The sequence below is a fragment of the Agelaius phoeniceus genome, chromosome 1 (genome assembly GCF_051311805.1).
Source record: "Agelaius phoeniceus isolate bAgePho1 chromosome 1, bAgePho1.hap1, whole genome shotgun sequence".
NCBI classification, from domain to species: domain Eukaryota; kingdom Metazoa; phylum Chordata; class Aves; order Passeriformes; family Icteridae; genus Agelaius; species Agelaius phoeniceus.
In genome coordinates, this window is record NC_135265.1 from 41,266,904 (window position 1) to 41,283,185 (window position 16,282).

At 41.8% G+C, this 16,282-nt stretch overlaps 1 protein-coding gene across 7 annotated transcripts in view; it reads left to right on the top strand.

Annotated features, from left to right (window-relative positions):
* RBMS3 (RNA binding motif single stranded interacting protein 3) overlaps positions 1–16,282 on the top strand; it is a 705,639-nt gene that overhangs the window by 249,035 nt on the left and 440,322 nt on the right. For 2 of the 7 annotated variants that reach the window (XM_077177079.1, XM_054633930.2), the window contains exon 1: positions 12,263–12,809. The exons of the other annotated variants lie outside the window; for them this stretch is intronic. In XM_077177079.1, coding sequence (XP_077033194.1) covers positions 12,735–12,809 — 75 coding nt within the window. In that variant the 5' untranslated portion in view covers positions 12,263–12,734. Of the gene's footprint in view, positions 1–12,262; positions 12,810–16,282 lie in introns of those variants that run through there. 7 annotated transcript variants of the gene reach the window in all.

A 16,282-nucleotide genomic window follows, 5' to 3' on the forward strand; every position in this document is an offset into this window, starting at 1 on the left:
AGCATGTTGGAAATTAGAGGATCTGTTTTCATTCATCTTTGTAGGAGTTATACAACTAAGTATCCATACATCACCTGATTGTTTTTTAATTTTTTTTGTCTTGCTGGTTAGTGCTGTTACAAGACTAGTTCTTGAATTCGGTGTTACTGTGTTTCCTATATGCAAGGAGGCAGCAAGTAAATTACTGCATAGAACAGATACATAAATCTGGTGAAGTTCATATACTGCTCTTTGTGATGCTGAAGAACAAGTGAATGACTTGCTGTGACAGTGAGAGCATAGGATCCATCACCTTTCTCTTATAGCCAAGAACTTAATAATAGAAAAGACCAATTCAGAGAAGCATGCAGAGAGGGTCTTTCATTTGCCCTATCATTCTTCGCTACTGTTACCTCCTACTTGATCTCTCACTTTACACCTAAGACATGTTTCTCTTGCTGTTTGAAGAGTGCTGACTAGAGATTGACTCTTATCTAATATTATTTAGTGTTAACTCCCCTTCTCCACTCAGACTGCAATGAACTGCTTCGGGGTCATGTGGCTGGAAATGAGAATGTGTGCTCCACAGGTAGTCAGCTCACTGAGCTGCCCCCCCAAAGTGTCTGCTCTTTACTACAAACAGGTTTTCTTTCTTTTGTTGCAAACAGAAATCTCAGCTGCCAAGAGAACCACCTGCATATAAGCATGCAGGTAGTGTAGCAGTGGTTGCTATACAGTACACATTAGGATTCTAGTCTGAATAATGCAGATGTTCAGGGACTTGCAGTGGCTTTAAGGTGACCCAGAGTTGCTTGAGTGACAAGGATTTGGGACAGTCCTATGGGGCATTTATTATTATTATTATAGTAGTTTGGAAAGAAGAGCTAAGAGCTTGCTAAAAGCTGACATTTGCAGCTGAAATATGTAATGCCTGAAGAAATGCAAACCAGCCCTTATTAATATTGGCTGTTCCTAGCAGTAAACTTAAAATATGATGATAGTCTATAAGCATGCAATGCCTCTTTCCAATTAAAAAATGTGCCTAATACTGTGTCTAAGCAGGAGTCCAGCGTGAAGGACAGCACATAAAACTAAGGTAAATCAGCACAGTGTCAGATGGAAAGGAGTGAAGGAAATGGTTGATGCCTTGCTCTCAGCCACAACCCTAACTGAATAAAGTACTTAATTGTGTCCCAAAACCTTGTTAACTTGGCTTCCACTGTTAAAACAATGGGAGAAGTGAACTGTAGAATCAGAAAATTTTTACAAAACTGTTGTAAAAACAGAGGCTTTAAAAAGATGAGAGTTTGTAACATGGTCCCATGGTCCCAAGCCCAAGAGTTTGTAACATGGTCCCAGCTGTTGAGATAGGAATTATGAATGTGCAAAGAGGCAGCAACCAAATGCATCCCCCACTATCTCCTGGCTGTTGCTCACTAAGATAATCACTAGCCTCTTCTCATATTCAGTATAAAAATTTGTTTGAAAGGTATCAAGCAAATAGGAAGACTGCAGATGGTGTCTGGAGATTGTTATATATCATTACACAGGCAAAGAACAATGTTAAAAAAACATTAAGGTTGCAAAGTCAAGTGTTCAAAAGGTATAAAATTACAGAATAATGGTTGTCTATGCAGTTATAATGGGCTTCTCTGTGAACACTCGTTATCATTTTATTATTCATTATAATTATGCCATTACTCATTAACCTTAAATGTGGGATCATATGGAATTTTCCCACTTGTTCCTTTAATTTAATTTATGTGTGAAAAAGGTTTTAGCTTTAAAAAATAAAGGAACCCGAAAATGCCATCCCATGGCATATTGACAAATGGATTGTCAGCAAGGTTGAAATCTTTCTATTTATCACAGAGACATGGAGAGTCTGGCAGCATTAGATTTTAATAGTCTGTGTGGACCAGTGCTAGAAGGGGCTGGATCACTTTGCAGCTGGGTGTGGATGATTTTTGTTGACAATGGAGGAGTAGTCAATGTCAGGAATTTGGGAGTTACCGTCAGGATGCAGAGGGAAAAGGGCTGTCCTTGTTTTTGTGTTGTGTGTCTCTGTGCCCTTCTGTTCTCACCCATTTTGGCTCCTCTCATGTCCTGCCTAGCCCTCCTAATCAATTTGGATCATCTTGTCTACCTGGTTGCCATCACTACTGCTTTTTCATTCTCAATTTTAGTTGATTCTTAACCTCAGGTCCCATTTTCTACAGGTATTTTGAGATCCCTATTTCATTCTTTTCCTCCTCAGACTATAATACTTACTCACCCCAGGGTCCTTTTATAACACCAGTGCCTTGATGTACTGTCTTCACTCCCCCTGTAACCGAGGCACATCCCTCTTTTACTCCTCGGTCTCCTTTTGTGCTTCCTCCTCCGCACCTCCTCATCTCAGTGAGTGACGGGCAGCAGCCCAACAGCCCAGCAGAGACAGTGCAATACCTCACAGCACTGCTGGAGTTATGTGCCAGCATCTCCTGCTATGCCCATCATCCCTGCCTCCTGCTCTGTACTGCTCCTGTTCCTGGGAAAAAGGTGCCATTCCCTGTATGTCTGCAGAAGTCTGTGGAAGCTGGGAGGGAAGCAAATATAGGGGCTTCAGGGAAATGTATGCTGAGGATGCAGGGACTGTGCCTTTTCAAGTGTTTCTCATGTGGCCAAACCTGGAAAGTTTTCATAAAAAAGATAGCAGGTACATACCTAGCAAAATGAGTTGCCTATTTGGGCAATTTCTGGTCCCTCTTCAACATGTTTTAAGGAACCTTACCTTCTTTCTGGTTCCTTCCATCCATTGACCAAGGAGAAGAAGCTTGATAAGCTTGGCTATTTTTGCCTTCATTTGGCACCACCTTATTTCAACACAGGTAAAAAAATGGTATCTTTCTTGAGAAACAGGAAAAGGACAAATGGTTTGACTGAAATTATTCACCATGAGCACGAAGGAAGGATGTGATCTGCAGGATGGAAATATTTGGCTGCAGTGCTAGAGTTCTGACAAACCAGTGTTTCACTCCAGTGAATGTCTGAGACCATGGGAAATGTCAAGGCCCCATAGTGACACAACACTCCTGGCCCTTCTGATAAAACATTCAAATAATTGACTAGCACAAAGAAATACTTATTGCTAAAATAAAATTAAATTAAATAAAGTTATTGTTGGGGTTTTTTTCTCATACAAGCTCTTCACAGTACAGAAACATCTACTTTTGCTTGGTGGGAATGTACCAAATGGCCAAAATGCAAATTATCTGCAAGCTGAATTTGTGTCAGTATTTCTTCTGAAAAACTATATCAAAAGATTAATATTTAACTCCTACTCACTTTCAGGGGTTTCTGCTTGTAATTCTTACCCTGCTGTATGAGGTGAGAATTCTTTGATGAAGATTGCTGTTAAGGTTTTAAGCTGATATATGTCTTGCTGCCATAGGATCCTGAAAAGACAGGCACAGTGATGTCAGGGGTGTACAACTTGCAGTTGTGAGCAGAAGGGAACCTGTGTACATCCATATTTACCAGAAATGTCTTTAAAGCCCTTTATTGAAAAGAAGTCAGTAAGAGGTGAGATTGATTGGATCCTCAGTTTGTGAGACCCAATTCTTCCTCTGTTAATGAACTTAATATTCTCACCTTCTGCTTTATTTTAACTCTGTCCACAACCCTGCCAAGGCACCTCAGCTGACATTAATTTAGATGTTTATGGCACATTGCTCTCTCTTTCCATCTAGTAGGATGGATTTCCAAGCTAAAAAGAATAGCACAGTGGTATCTTTTTCCCCCCGTGAATATTTTTGTTCTATATTCAAAGAACTGCAACATAAGTAAGAAAGTGGAGCCTAAAGCATCTGTGGCTGAGGAATGGGGGCAAGAGAAAAATATAATGGAGAGAGAATTCAAGAAAGAGAAAGTGCTTGTGTTGGCAAGACAGGCAGTTAGGCAGGGACAGAAATAAAGAGGAAACAAAACAGATGAAGGATTACAGAGTGAAAACTATTTGGGAATAGGATGTTGGGAGCGGTAAATAGGCTAGAACAATAGGGATGAACATTTGCTGAATGTGAATAGAAATCACTATAAAGTTTCTACCATCTCCTAATAAAAATACAGTAGCCTTGAGTCCTTGTGCTTTTATTAAAAATTCCAGCTGGAATACATAAAAAAGGCAGGAAAATTATTCTCAAGCCATATAACTTTCAGATGAATGAGAATGTAGAGATTTGATGAGATTTTTTGAAGGCAAAAAATATTTGATGAACAAGACTGAAGAAAAGATGCACAAAGGAGGGGAGGAAGCAAAAGAAAAAAGAAATTGTAGAGGAAAAAGAGGGAAGATTTGAGCTATAATTAGCATTTGTCTGTTTGCAGGAAATAAATGATCTCTTACCCAAAGAATTTTTCTGGTACAGCAAAGTGTCAGTCCTAACCCTGTTTTTGTTAGATGTCAGGTATTACTCTCCTTTTTGTTCTGGCAAGTGTACAAGTGCAGGATTAGGAGGTGAAACATTTCTACAGTGTGCTCTGTTCAGAATGGGATTGGTACTGTTTAGTGGACAATGAGCTATACTGCAGCTGACAAAATACAGGTTTCCTGAACCAAATATATTCAGTTCAATGCATTTTCTTTGGTTATGATGGACAGTAATCTAGTGTGACATAAGGTTTCATTTTGCACGGCAGGCTGCATTGGTTCTGTGGTAAATGGAAGCTGTCCATTACAAAAAAATGCCATTATTCCTATAAAAGAGTGAACTGATTTGAAAAACGGAGAATTGGTTCAAGTCTGCAGCTTACCTGCACATGGAGCTTTCTACCCAACTCCCAGTACTGTACTTCTCCATTTGCTATGCATTCTCTCCCTATCTTGGTGAGACAGAATTTGAGAGCCAGAAATTCCCCCTCTGTTGGGAATCGTTGCACACAATCTTTTGATTCCATATTTAGTGGACACTTACAATTTTTCTTGTAATGCTTTCGGGGAAGCTTTGCATGTTGATAAGAAGGCACTAGCAGTCCTAGTACATGTTTTTGTGTGCTTTCCACTTCAGTTCCCAGTTGTGTTTAGGTGAGAAGGAAAAGAATAGCATTTTGTTGTGGCTGAAGATTACAGTTCCTCCCAACCTGTGATTTTTCTTTATTTATAAAATGCTTTGGATTGAACAGACTCAGAATTACTGTAGGGCTTACTGGCACAAGTAAAGTGCAGATTGCTTTTCCCAGTCATGAATTTCAGTTAAAAACAAACAACTGATGAACACATTTCCCTAGAGACTGATTTAAATAGGGGTATTTCATTTGTATAGTTCCTAAATAATGTTTTCCTGCATGTTTAGAGATAAAAGAGTTTTTGCTTAAGATAGTTTTGAAAATAAGTTAGAGACTTTTTTTTAGACTTTGATTTTTCCTTTTTCAGGGGGACTAAGTAGGAAAAGATTTATTGCAGTTGAGTCAAGGAAGAATTTTTATGGAAAAATTTTAAAAAAATCAAATTTTAACTAAACTAAAAGAAAATTAGGTAATATTTTGAGATTTCATCAAAACCATAAAATTTCCAGAAGTTGTAATGAAATATTATTTTGAAATACTTTTGAATGAAGTTTTGGACAAAATTGCAAGAGTAGTGCCATAATTGTACCATGTTTTACAAGGGGGTCTATTAGGAGATGAAACAGAAATTGTTAGCAAAGGCTCTTTCTGACCTTATTTACAGCCAGCATTAGATAAAGTGTTACTTAGTGGGCAAATTAGCCTGCCAGATATGAAAGAGACAAAAAGAAATGTGTCTTGGCGTGCTGGGGAGGATATAAGTATGGAGAAAGCAGAATCTATTATATTTGATAGCAATGGAATGTCGCCTGAAATGACCCTCCATTCTTTCCTATTGTTAACTTTTTCTCATGGAAAAAAAAAAAAAAAGGCAAAAAAACCAAAATAGCCACAGCCAGTGAATTCTCTAATAGCAGCCGTCTGGATGGTAGAACAACAAACTCTTTGCATACATTATTACAGATTTCTGCTGTCTTGTTTTGGTGCCCAACCAAAATTGAGGTTCCCCTGTGGCACTGTAAAAACATAGAGATTGTTCTCACCAGAAAGAGTTCCAGTTGACACTCGTGAGACACAGACAGAGAGGAGGGACCATGAGAAGTGGTTTGGCCAAGGTCATGGTATAGGTCAGTTTCATCAGCACCAGCAGAAAAACAGGACCCAGAAGTCTGTGTTTGTGTAAATAGGGGCATTTACCAGCATAATTATTCCCAGGGAAAAATGCCCATATGAGGCATTACGTGGGTATAACTCTGCTGTTGAGGATGCTGGTGCAATTACATCAGTAAACTTTCCCAGGCAGATGAGCCCCTGCTCATGGGCTTTAAGCAAAAATCCCGTTGCAAGGAGACCTTCTGCCAAAGAGTGTTGTTGGAAATCTAGCAAGAGGAAGGAAAGAAAAAACAAAACAAAACAGTCCTCACTTCAATTAGAGGAAAAGATAATTCCTTTCAAGTCGAGAGGCTCAGCTCCTGCTGGCCTTTGTTCTTAAGCTTACCCTTGCTGTAATTTCACAGAGTAACTTGAATAATGCCAGTTTGTTCTGTGATTACCCTCAGCTGGAGCACAAAATTAATATCTCACTAAGTAATTCAGTACATGATGGGTGAACATTTAGTCAAACATGCCCTAAAAAGCTAGGATTTTCAATGTTTGCTGGAACTCCTTCAGTGACAATTAATTGCCTGTGTTCGTATATGTTTATGAGCCTCAGTAAACAGGCAGCATATTTACATCTCCCCATTACCTTCAGAAATAAACTTCCTGAAGAGAAAAAAACTCATGTTCCCTGATTACAATCTAATTTTAAGTAAACAAGGGGTGGGGAAAATGACTAGTAAGCAGGACTTTGGAGGGAGGAAGGTGGGAGGTGAAGAATTTTCTCCCTCTGGAACCATACCACATCTAATGCTGGTAGTATTAAGTTAATATGCTGCAAGAGAGAAATGGCCTTGGCTAGTCCTGTTAATGTTTGGGGGGGTTTGTTTGCCTTTTTATCCTAAGAGTTTAGACTCAGGACCAGATGCAGTATTTACTAACTTGTGATGTGGAGTTGCTATGGAATATGCCACCTTTGAATGGCATGTCTTCTAACCTGTGCACAATCCTGGCATTTTCTGAAAGCTCTAAACTACTGCTGTGTGATCCTATGATATGCTACAGCCAGTATCTCTCTCCCATTTCTTCACATTGCCCTCACTGAAGTTGCACTGCTTTCTGTCCACATGAATCCCTTCCAGAACTGAAAGTACCAATCTTTTGCCCCATTGGTCTTATTTGCTGTGGCTTTTACCATGCAATGAGGGTTTGGGGGGTGACAGGAATCCCCCATTTTTTGTCCCTACTGGGGCATTGCCATTGACTGGTCGTGTTGCTTAATCCGCTTCCACATTGCAGGGTGAATTAACTCTTGCAAAGTGTTCAGAGATGTGTAGGAAACAGACTGTAGACAAAGACTAAGAATTATTTACTTTGGTTGTATCCATTAACATCTGCAGAAAGAAGACATTAGTGCATAATTTCAGTCTGTCTGTACGACTGACTGCTAGTTTCACTGGCTTGTGCTTGTAAGGGATTATATCAGGTGGAAAGCACAAACAATTTAGTGAATGTTCATTGCTGTTCACTTTTAATCTAAAATTTTTCACTCTGGTGCTATACAAAGATGTCCTTTAGGACTGGGTGTTCAGGTAAAAGTATACTAATGGAAACCCCTAAGCCATAATGTAAAGACAGAAGATGATAAAGTGAAAAATAATGAAGAATAATGATAGATAGCAACTCTTTGCTATCGTCCAAAATCTTATCCATTAACTCTTTCAGATTTACTTTAAGGCCATCTGTAGCTCTGCCTAATTCTAGACTTTGTGCTGTTGTGATGGTTAGTGCTGAAGGTTGGAGAGCAAACCTGCTGGGTTTTTTCTTGCAGGTAGGGAAGGGGGGTGTGTGGGTAAAGCCACCTCCAATGGTGTTTGGTCTCTTATGAAAGAAAAGCACCTGAAAACAGTGGCATCCCCCAACTCAGAGAGGTTCTGTCAATCCTAGGCACTTAATGCTGTCATTGTTAAACTAAGTGTTTTGATCTTCTGTGTCTTTTTCACCTTCTCCGTGGCTATCACATGCTTTACTAATGGGTGCGCCAGGGTGTGTCCTTTCTTAGAAACTTGGTTAGCTTTCCTTAGGTAAATCAGCTCCATGAATGATCCATTAAATAGTAAAGTTCTGTGTTCATCAATAAAGTTTTAAGGTAGCTGGACTGAAGGAGCTGACAGATCTAAAAATAAAGTCAGTGCTCTTCTTGGAATCCATTGTAAACAAGCTGTCAAGTATCACTATGGTCTCCTTTGTAATAGCTTTAATGAGTAAATAAAGAGAATAAAAGTCGAGAGACAGGGTAAAAAACGTAAGCCAAATATAATTGTTCTTCTTTTTTTTTTAACCTATTATATTGTCTTAGGTGGTGGTATCTCTATTTCTCTAGTCCTGACTTAGAACATTTTGACATAATTTTGCCAGAGTTAAAACTTCTAGAATACACATGGCTGCTTTTCAAGAACAAGGAGCTAGAAAATGTTTGAATTGCTCCCTGACTCTGATATCTGACTTTAGAAGGTTTTAATTGGATAGGTAAGCTTATTTAAAAAAAAATAGTGTATGTAGAATTGTATTTTATCAAATAAAAGCCTCTGAATTTTCTACTAGATATCTTCTTCTTTCTTTTAAATCAGTTTTTGTGAATGAAGAAATCTGCATTCTATGACAGGTAAAAATGCATCCAAACATATGTAATTTTTCTGTACTTCAGGCTGCCAGGAAAATGAGTCTCTTGTTTTTTTTTTTTTTCCCCTTCTGTTGGTTAACTTCAAACTTCTTATCCACAGCTTTGGTTGTTGCAGGGTTAATATCCTTTGGTGCCTGTCTTTGAATGCACTTGGCTGTCAAGTTTACAGATTATGTGTTCTCATTATCTCATTTCTAAACTTTCCATTGAAGGGATCCTTACTGCTCACCTGGCTCTTGAATCTGCCCTCAGGTCAGTGACAGCAGTGGCAGCAGTGCCTTTGCAGATGCACTGGGATCTGGCTCACTCCCTGGGTTCCCGAGGCTGGGACTGGCTGGGGCTTCATCATGAGCCCTCCCATAGGAAGAAAAAAAAAGTTGTGAAGTTGCTCACTGTTGCTCACTGGGATCGAACAGCTTGTCTTTTCTTTTGAGGAACATTTATACTTAACACTCGGTAGGCAAACTGCTATTTCAGTTTGCAAGTGGATTCAGTTATTCAAATGCACAGGCCAGAAAATGAAGGGGATTCTATTTAAACAGTGTGCTCCCAAGTCACAGATGATCTTTTTGATGTCTGTATTTTGCAAATGGAAATTTTCCATTTTCCAGCACTAGCATTTGTTCAGAGGCTGTATGCTATCTAAATCTGCTTTTGTGGCTGTTCATTTGCATTTTTGCTATGGTATATTGCCTCCTGTCTTCTCCCCTTGGCCCCCCACTCTTTTATATTGAATTCCTATTTCTGCTGCCTCCACTCTGTCTTGCATCTCTGAAGGCTCAATCATGCAAGATGCTGAGCACTCAGAGCAAACAGCAGAGGCTGCTCAGCACCTGGTCAGGATTACAGGTGAAAAGGAAAATCCAAAGCATCTGCATATTGAAGATTTTTGCTGAGAGAGAGCAGATGAAAGGTGGAGCTGTTCCCCACTCAGATAATAGTCCCAGTTTTCCTGTAGCTTCCCACCTTTTCTCATTTGCTAGAACTGCTGGAGCTACTAGCCAGTGCATTTGATGGGGAAGTGTGTGGAAATCTTGGGTTGGAATTTTATGGCATGATTTAAAATACCCACAGTAATCAGATGATGTAGACAAAACAGCCTTTCCCAGATTTTAATTAATGACCATGGAAAACCTTGCATGTTCCTGTATCTTTCTTGGTCCTAATGCAGAGTTTTCTACTTCCCTTAGTATTTATCTTTTATTTCACCCTGTGCACATAGGTTCTTTCTTCTCCCAAATCTGGTTACATCCACGTCTACAAGCAAACCGCTTAGCAAGAAAAACTGCGTTAATATCCTGAGGGAAAATTGAGAAGGTGAGGAGAGAAACACAACAACTTAATTCTGGCAGTTGAAAGAACAATCTGAAAGTTGTCTCGGCTCAAAGTATCACATATAGTCAAGTAATCACTATTCACTTCTGCAGATCCCAACCCTCAAAAAGTCTATTTCACCCTCAGGGAAAGCAGGGCGGGGGGAAGAAGAAAGTGTAAGCAAGAGTATCATGCACTACGATGAGAGGCAGCGTATTTAAAGCTGAGCAGTGATATAAACCGTGGGGCTGGGAGGCGGGGATTGCAGGTTTCTCCTCCCATTCTTATCTTTTTTCTAAATTCACTTCTCAGAAGAGAAGATGAATGAAAAAGAGGGAGTTTCGGAAGAGGGACCGCATGGTCCAGGCCAGGTTGGAATGATAATACTAAAGATAGGGAATGAAAATACTCAATAGTTTACCCAACCAGGCTCTTCTTCTGAGTCTGTTGGAAACTGGGGCAATGGTAGTGCTCCACAGGGCTCGTCCAGGTGTGCAAGGACCTGCTGAATGCCTGCACAGTGCTCTGGGAACAGAGCATTCGTTTTCCAAAAGTTTATCTCTTGCCACAGGAGGCAAATAGGTGTGTGAGCAGGGTATGGTGTTCTCACTGCATGGCAGAGGGCTGGTACCTAAGTACCCACGATTATGAGTGCCTGGTGATGAAAGCACAGTGCATAGGCGGTATCATAAATCTGTGTATGGCTTCCCGCACTGCCCTTTTGGACTGGCTATGGGGCAGTTATGGGAATCCATAACAAAACCCTCTGCTTATGAGAACAGCAAACTGCCAGAGTAAAGCGTGATATTTCCATGTTCCTGTCATGTGCAAGCACGTGCCCACAAACCAAAACACAGCTGGCAAGTCTAATTTTAGCTCTACCAGCCTTGAGAAATGTCCCTTTAAAGACATTCTTTTTATAATTCCTTTTTTTTTTTTTTTTAAGCAATTTGGTTGATAATGCAGCAGCTGACAATCCCACTGCCATACTATGGATGATTTAAATAAAAACAAAAAGAAACTGCTGCCCCATATTTTTTTCCCCAAAAAATTTATAAATAGGCAAAACCACTGTAGAAAGGCCCAGCAATCTGATGACATGTTAAAGGAATAAGTTATTATAAAAAAAGAGAAACGCTAGGATTTGTGTACAAGAGGAAACATTTTGTTATTCACGCACTTTTTTTTCCTGATGATTTATAGCCCTGTTGTAAAACAGACTCTTCCTTCGAGTCTTTCGGAGGATAAATATTTGGGATGGCAGTGCTGACACAGGTCCTGCACGCCTGGGATCTGTGGCAGGTGTGGGGCTCTCGGCCGGACGCGGGGGCCACACCTGGCCCTCACCTGGGCCCGGGCTGCGGCAGCTGCGTGCGGGGGAGCCCGGCCGGGGGAAACGCAGCCGCGGGTAACTTTTGTGGCACCGTGGTATTTTCACACGTCTGGGGGAAGGCACCCGCTCGTCAGGCCGGCCGAATTTCCTCTTTACCCTCTTCCTCCATTTTGTTCCAACTTTAAATAAACCAAGTCTTATATAAGCGGTTTAACAAAGTATGTATTTAATATGTCTGGCCCGGGGTCGCCTCTCCGCGAAGTGCCGGATGACGGTGCGGAGTAGTTTTCTGAAGGGGGAGGACGGCGACCAGGCTCCGTCACCTTCCCCCTCCCATTTGTTAAAATACATATATATATATATATTTTTTTTTTTTAATTAAAATCATATACATAAAGCCGCGTTTTGGGGCTGCTCTCCCCGCCCCGCGGCGTTAGCGTTTCCCGAGTCCCAGGGCCGCTTTCCGGAGCTGCCCGGTCCGGCGCGGGCGCGGAGCGGGCGGGGGCGCGGAGGCGGCCGCGCGGCCTGCGCCGACCTCCCGGGGGAGCGGCGCGCCGAGGTCCCTCCCACCGGCGGCGCGGCGCGGAGGGGGTTTGAATGAAAGACAGGACGAGCCCTGAACACCATGTCACTCCGTGAAGGAGGCAGCGGCAACTAGGCTGGGGAAGGCTCTTCCCTCCCCCCCCCTTTTTTTTTATTTTCTTTTTTTTTTCTTTATTTTTCTTTTCTTTTTATTTTTTCTTTTTTTTTTCCCTTTTTTTTTTTTTATTTGGTTGGAAGGGGGGTGGGTGGGGAAGCGAGAGGGGAGGGCTCGAGAGCGGGGCGAGCCGAGGAGAGGACGAGGAGAGCGAGCGAGCGAGCGAGCAAGGAAGCAAGAGAGCGAGCGGCTCTGCGGAGATTTGGAGTTGCACTGTCTTCCCGGCTCCTCTCGCAGGACGCTTCCCTCCCGAGCCGGGCAGCGGGCACCGCCGGAGGCACGCTGCTGCCAGCGGGGGAGGCGGGCTGCTCCCCGCGGGCACCCGGGCACGGGGCTTCCACCCACGCACGCACCCACAGCCGCGCACACCCCTCCGCGCACACACACACAGACACACACGTATATGTTCGTGCGGGCGCGTTTTTGGCTGCGCTGGAAGTAGCGCGCGGTAGACGGCGAGGAAGTCTCGGCAGTCTCCTCTGTCGCCCGCGCTGTCAGGAATAGCGGCGTGAGAGGAAGAAAGGCCCTGGGGCACTACACCCTGCCAACGAGTTCCCCGCACCAGCCAGAAGGACTCCAGCTACATGGGCAAACGCCTGGACCAGCAGCCAATGTACCCTCAGTACACCTACTACTACCCCCACTATCTCCAAACCAAGGTAAGGGCTGGCGGGGCCGGGCGCCTGGCGGGGGATGGAGAGCGGAGCCGCGCGAATTGCGGGCTCGCCTCTTCTCTTTGGCGATTTTTCTGTCTCTTTCTCGGGTTTGGTATCGCACAGAGCCGAGCTGGTAGGCAGAAAGCAGACGTGAGAGAGGCAGGAAGGTTCTGTCTGCCCTCCCATTTATTTCTTTATTTCTTTTAATTTATTTTTTTTTTCCCAAGGGCTGCTGGCGTCGGCTAATTCCTTTTATTGTTTGGGGAGAACAGTGCGGTTAACGCTATCGTAACAGCGGGCAGGTAGTGTGTTTGTTATAGCATGCGATAAAGATTGCTCTGGACAGCATCGGATATAAAACACTTTTGGTGGATTTTACAGTGATCTCTACGGTTTATTCACAGCTTAAAAGCATTTTGCTGTTAGAAAAGCCGTCTGTGGCAACTCAAACTTTTAATCAGCTGAGGAGGAGATGCTGTGGAGCTCGGAGGAGAGCTCGGAGCTAACCGTCTGTAAACGTGGTGGAGTTTGTTTCAGTGCATTGCACTGGTTTTAATATTTCATTAAATATTGAGGATGATATGGCTGTACTCTGTTGCATTTAAAAAGGTCTAGAAAAAGAGGCTAACTACTTTTGGAGAGTGTATCCAAGCGCGGACGCTTCCGTTTTCTTTCTTCTTTTCTTAATAATTTTTAAAATGCCAGCAGACTGGAAAGCAGGCCGGCCTCTCCTAGAGAGGCTGGGTGAAGTCTATGCTACCTGGCCATGAGTTAGTTAATTAAAGCCTTATTTTTATAATGCCATTGTATAATAGTCTGCTCTCTGAAAAGATTTCCTGTGACCAAAGGACAGTAACAAAAGAAAGCCCTAAACCGAAAGTTTGCAAACCCTGTCAGGACACTGTATTTGGAGGGAAGAAAAAGGAAAAAATGCACACTGCACGAGGTGAAGTGTGACCTCACAGCCACAGATTAACAGTTTCAGTAAATAACCGAACATCCTTTAGGAGGGAAAAGCCAAGGCAGGGCGCGCACACGTGCTTATGGTACTGCGAGCAAATATACACATTGTGCTCCTGTGGCAAATTTAACACATGGGACATTTGATGTGTGCAACTGTGTGTGGTGAAGTGCCACAAGGGAGGCTGACTTCTCCAGACTTTTGGTTTGAAGCATGTTGATCTGGCTGCGGTTGGGAAAGGATAAGTTATATTCCTTGTTAATAAAAATTACTTTCCCGTTAACGTTTATAGCCTGACTACTGCATTATATAAATTAACTAATTGTAAAAAACTGTGATTCAGGCTGGTTGGAGTTGTGATGACACCAGAAGCACTCAGTATGATTACAGCCTTGTAATTCATGGCAGGGTTACCTCTCACTTTTTTGCTCTGCTGTTTCTTTCACTGCATCATGCAGATATTTTTTCGGTATAAAATTCATCCTTTTTTAAATTTTGTATTTTGGCGTGAAATTTATAATTTCTCCACCCCTTCCTTTCAAGGTCAATCCAAATAGCATTTTACCTTTGTGACCATTTAGTGTGTAATGTTGCTGTTGCAGCAGCAGCCCGTCACTAGCTTGACTGCAATATTGCCTATAGCTTTAACTGTTTGGGGGATTGGGGGATGCAGGCTGATGCTATTCCTCAAAACCTGGCAAGCCAAGGACATGAAACAATTGATAGTGTTTTTTTGAAAGAACAATAGCCTCGAGTATTAGAGGAGAAATATTGGACATTCCATCCCTTTTACTCACGTAGCTTACATTTTGCCAGTTGTCCTTTTTCTTTCTTTTTTTCTTCATTTTTTAAACTTTGTAAAATAAGCTTTTTTGAGAAAATTAGCCTTATATTTGGGCTTAAAGTAGAAAAATAGCTTTTCTGTACCATGACTCTTTTTTTTTAACCCCTTGCTTTAAAAAACAACTTAAATGCATTTTTATAGCCGGTGTATAAAATTATCAACCCTGTGAAAAGTCATGTGCATCAGTCTTGGCACACTTGCACTATTACAATAAGGACAGGTAAAATTTCAAATTGGTGATACATTTTATATGCCTTTATTTTTTCTCCTTTTCTTTCGTCCACAGTTAAGGGCGTACATAAGCTCTAAATAATAAACACACATACACGTGCGCGTGTATATATATATGTATGTATATTTGTGTGTATGCACAGATGCAAGTATTTCTCTTCTGTAGACTATAGGACTTTAAAGTAGTGCAGACAGGCAGCATCTGGATTTTGTTACCTTAAAGCTAGCCATCAGCTTCTGGGACGTTTTAAAGCAGTTAGATCCATTGTATGTCTAAAGCTAATAGTTGGGTAATCAAATAATCTTGTGGTGGAGAGCTGTATCTTTTATCATCCCTATTGGAGCAACACATATAAATAAACCTTTGTACGATTCCAGCCGGCCTGAGAACTTCAGCTTCTTATTTTCCAAAAACTGCTCTTTGTACCAAGCATGGTAGGATTCAGCTCTACAGAAAGAATGCGTTTTTATGCTCATAGTCATGCATGCTGGGGGTGGGGGGTGCACATTCATTTGTAATTAAGAAAGAAATTCTAGGCTTTCTTATGGCATGGTACAGCTTCTGGAATTCAGAGCAGCAGCGTGTTCAACAGGCAAAGTTTGGGAATTCATGTTCCCCAGTGTGTTTGGGTGAAGTGCTGCTTTTGCTTTGCTTCTTTGGTGAAGTTGCCTTGGCTCTCCTTCGAGAAGTACCGCATTACTGTACATCACGTCCCTCTCATGGGGGAGCTCGGAGCTGCGCAGGATTCCAGCCTACAGACTCTGTGTGTGTGTGTCTTCTAACGTGGCTAGCACGTTGTTGTGCAGAAAGGGTGTAAATGAATAGCTATATGGGTAATGGGATTATAAATAGAAAAAATGGATTCCATATGTTTGTCTGATTGCTTTAACTTTTTAAGAGTTTTGTGGCCATTTGTGGAACACAAAGCATGCATTCGTTCCATTTATTTGTGCTCCTTCATTATCAAATGCCACCACTGAAGCTAAAACTTTAATTTCAGGTTTAGGAAAAGCCATTGTCATCCAAAAAAGAGAAGAAGGGGAGGGTGCCAGTCCTTATGAGACAATTGCAAGGAATTTAATATGTCTCTTAAGGACAAGCGCTGAGTTTGAGGCAAGACATAACCTTATTTCTGTTTTCGTGTGAGGCTGTCTGACAACTTCAGTTTGAACGTACAGTTTTGGAACTTTTTTAGGCAGATGCTGAGAGTATGGCGAGAGTCCAATTGTCCTAGGAGTGGAGTTTATTTCAGAGTAAGTGTTTCTGGTTACTGCTGTAAGCGAAGCATGGTCTTGTGTTCTTGTTGCAAAAAATATTGCAGGGAAGTGGTTCAGCTCATGTATATCTGATGAGAATCTGTGGTACTTTTTCATTTTATTTTGAGATGTTAAGAGAATTTCCTTAGCTGCATCCTTGCTGATGGTGTAATAACTGGTTTA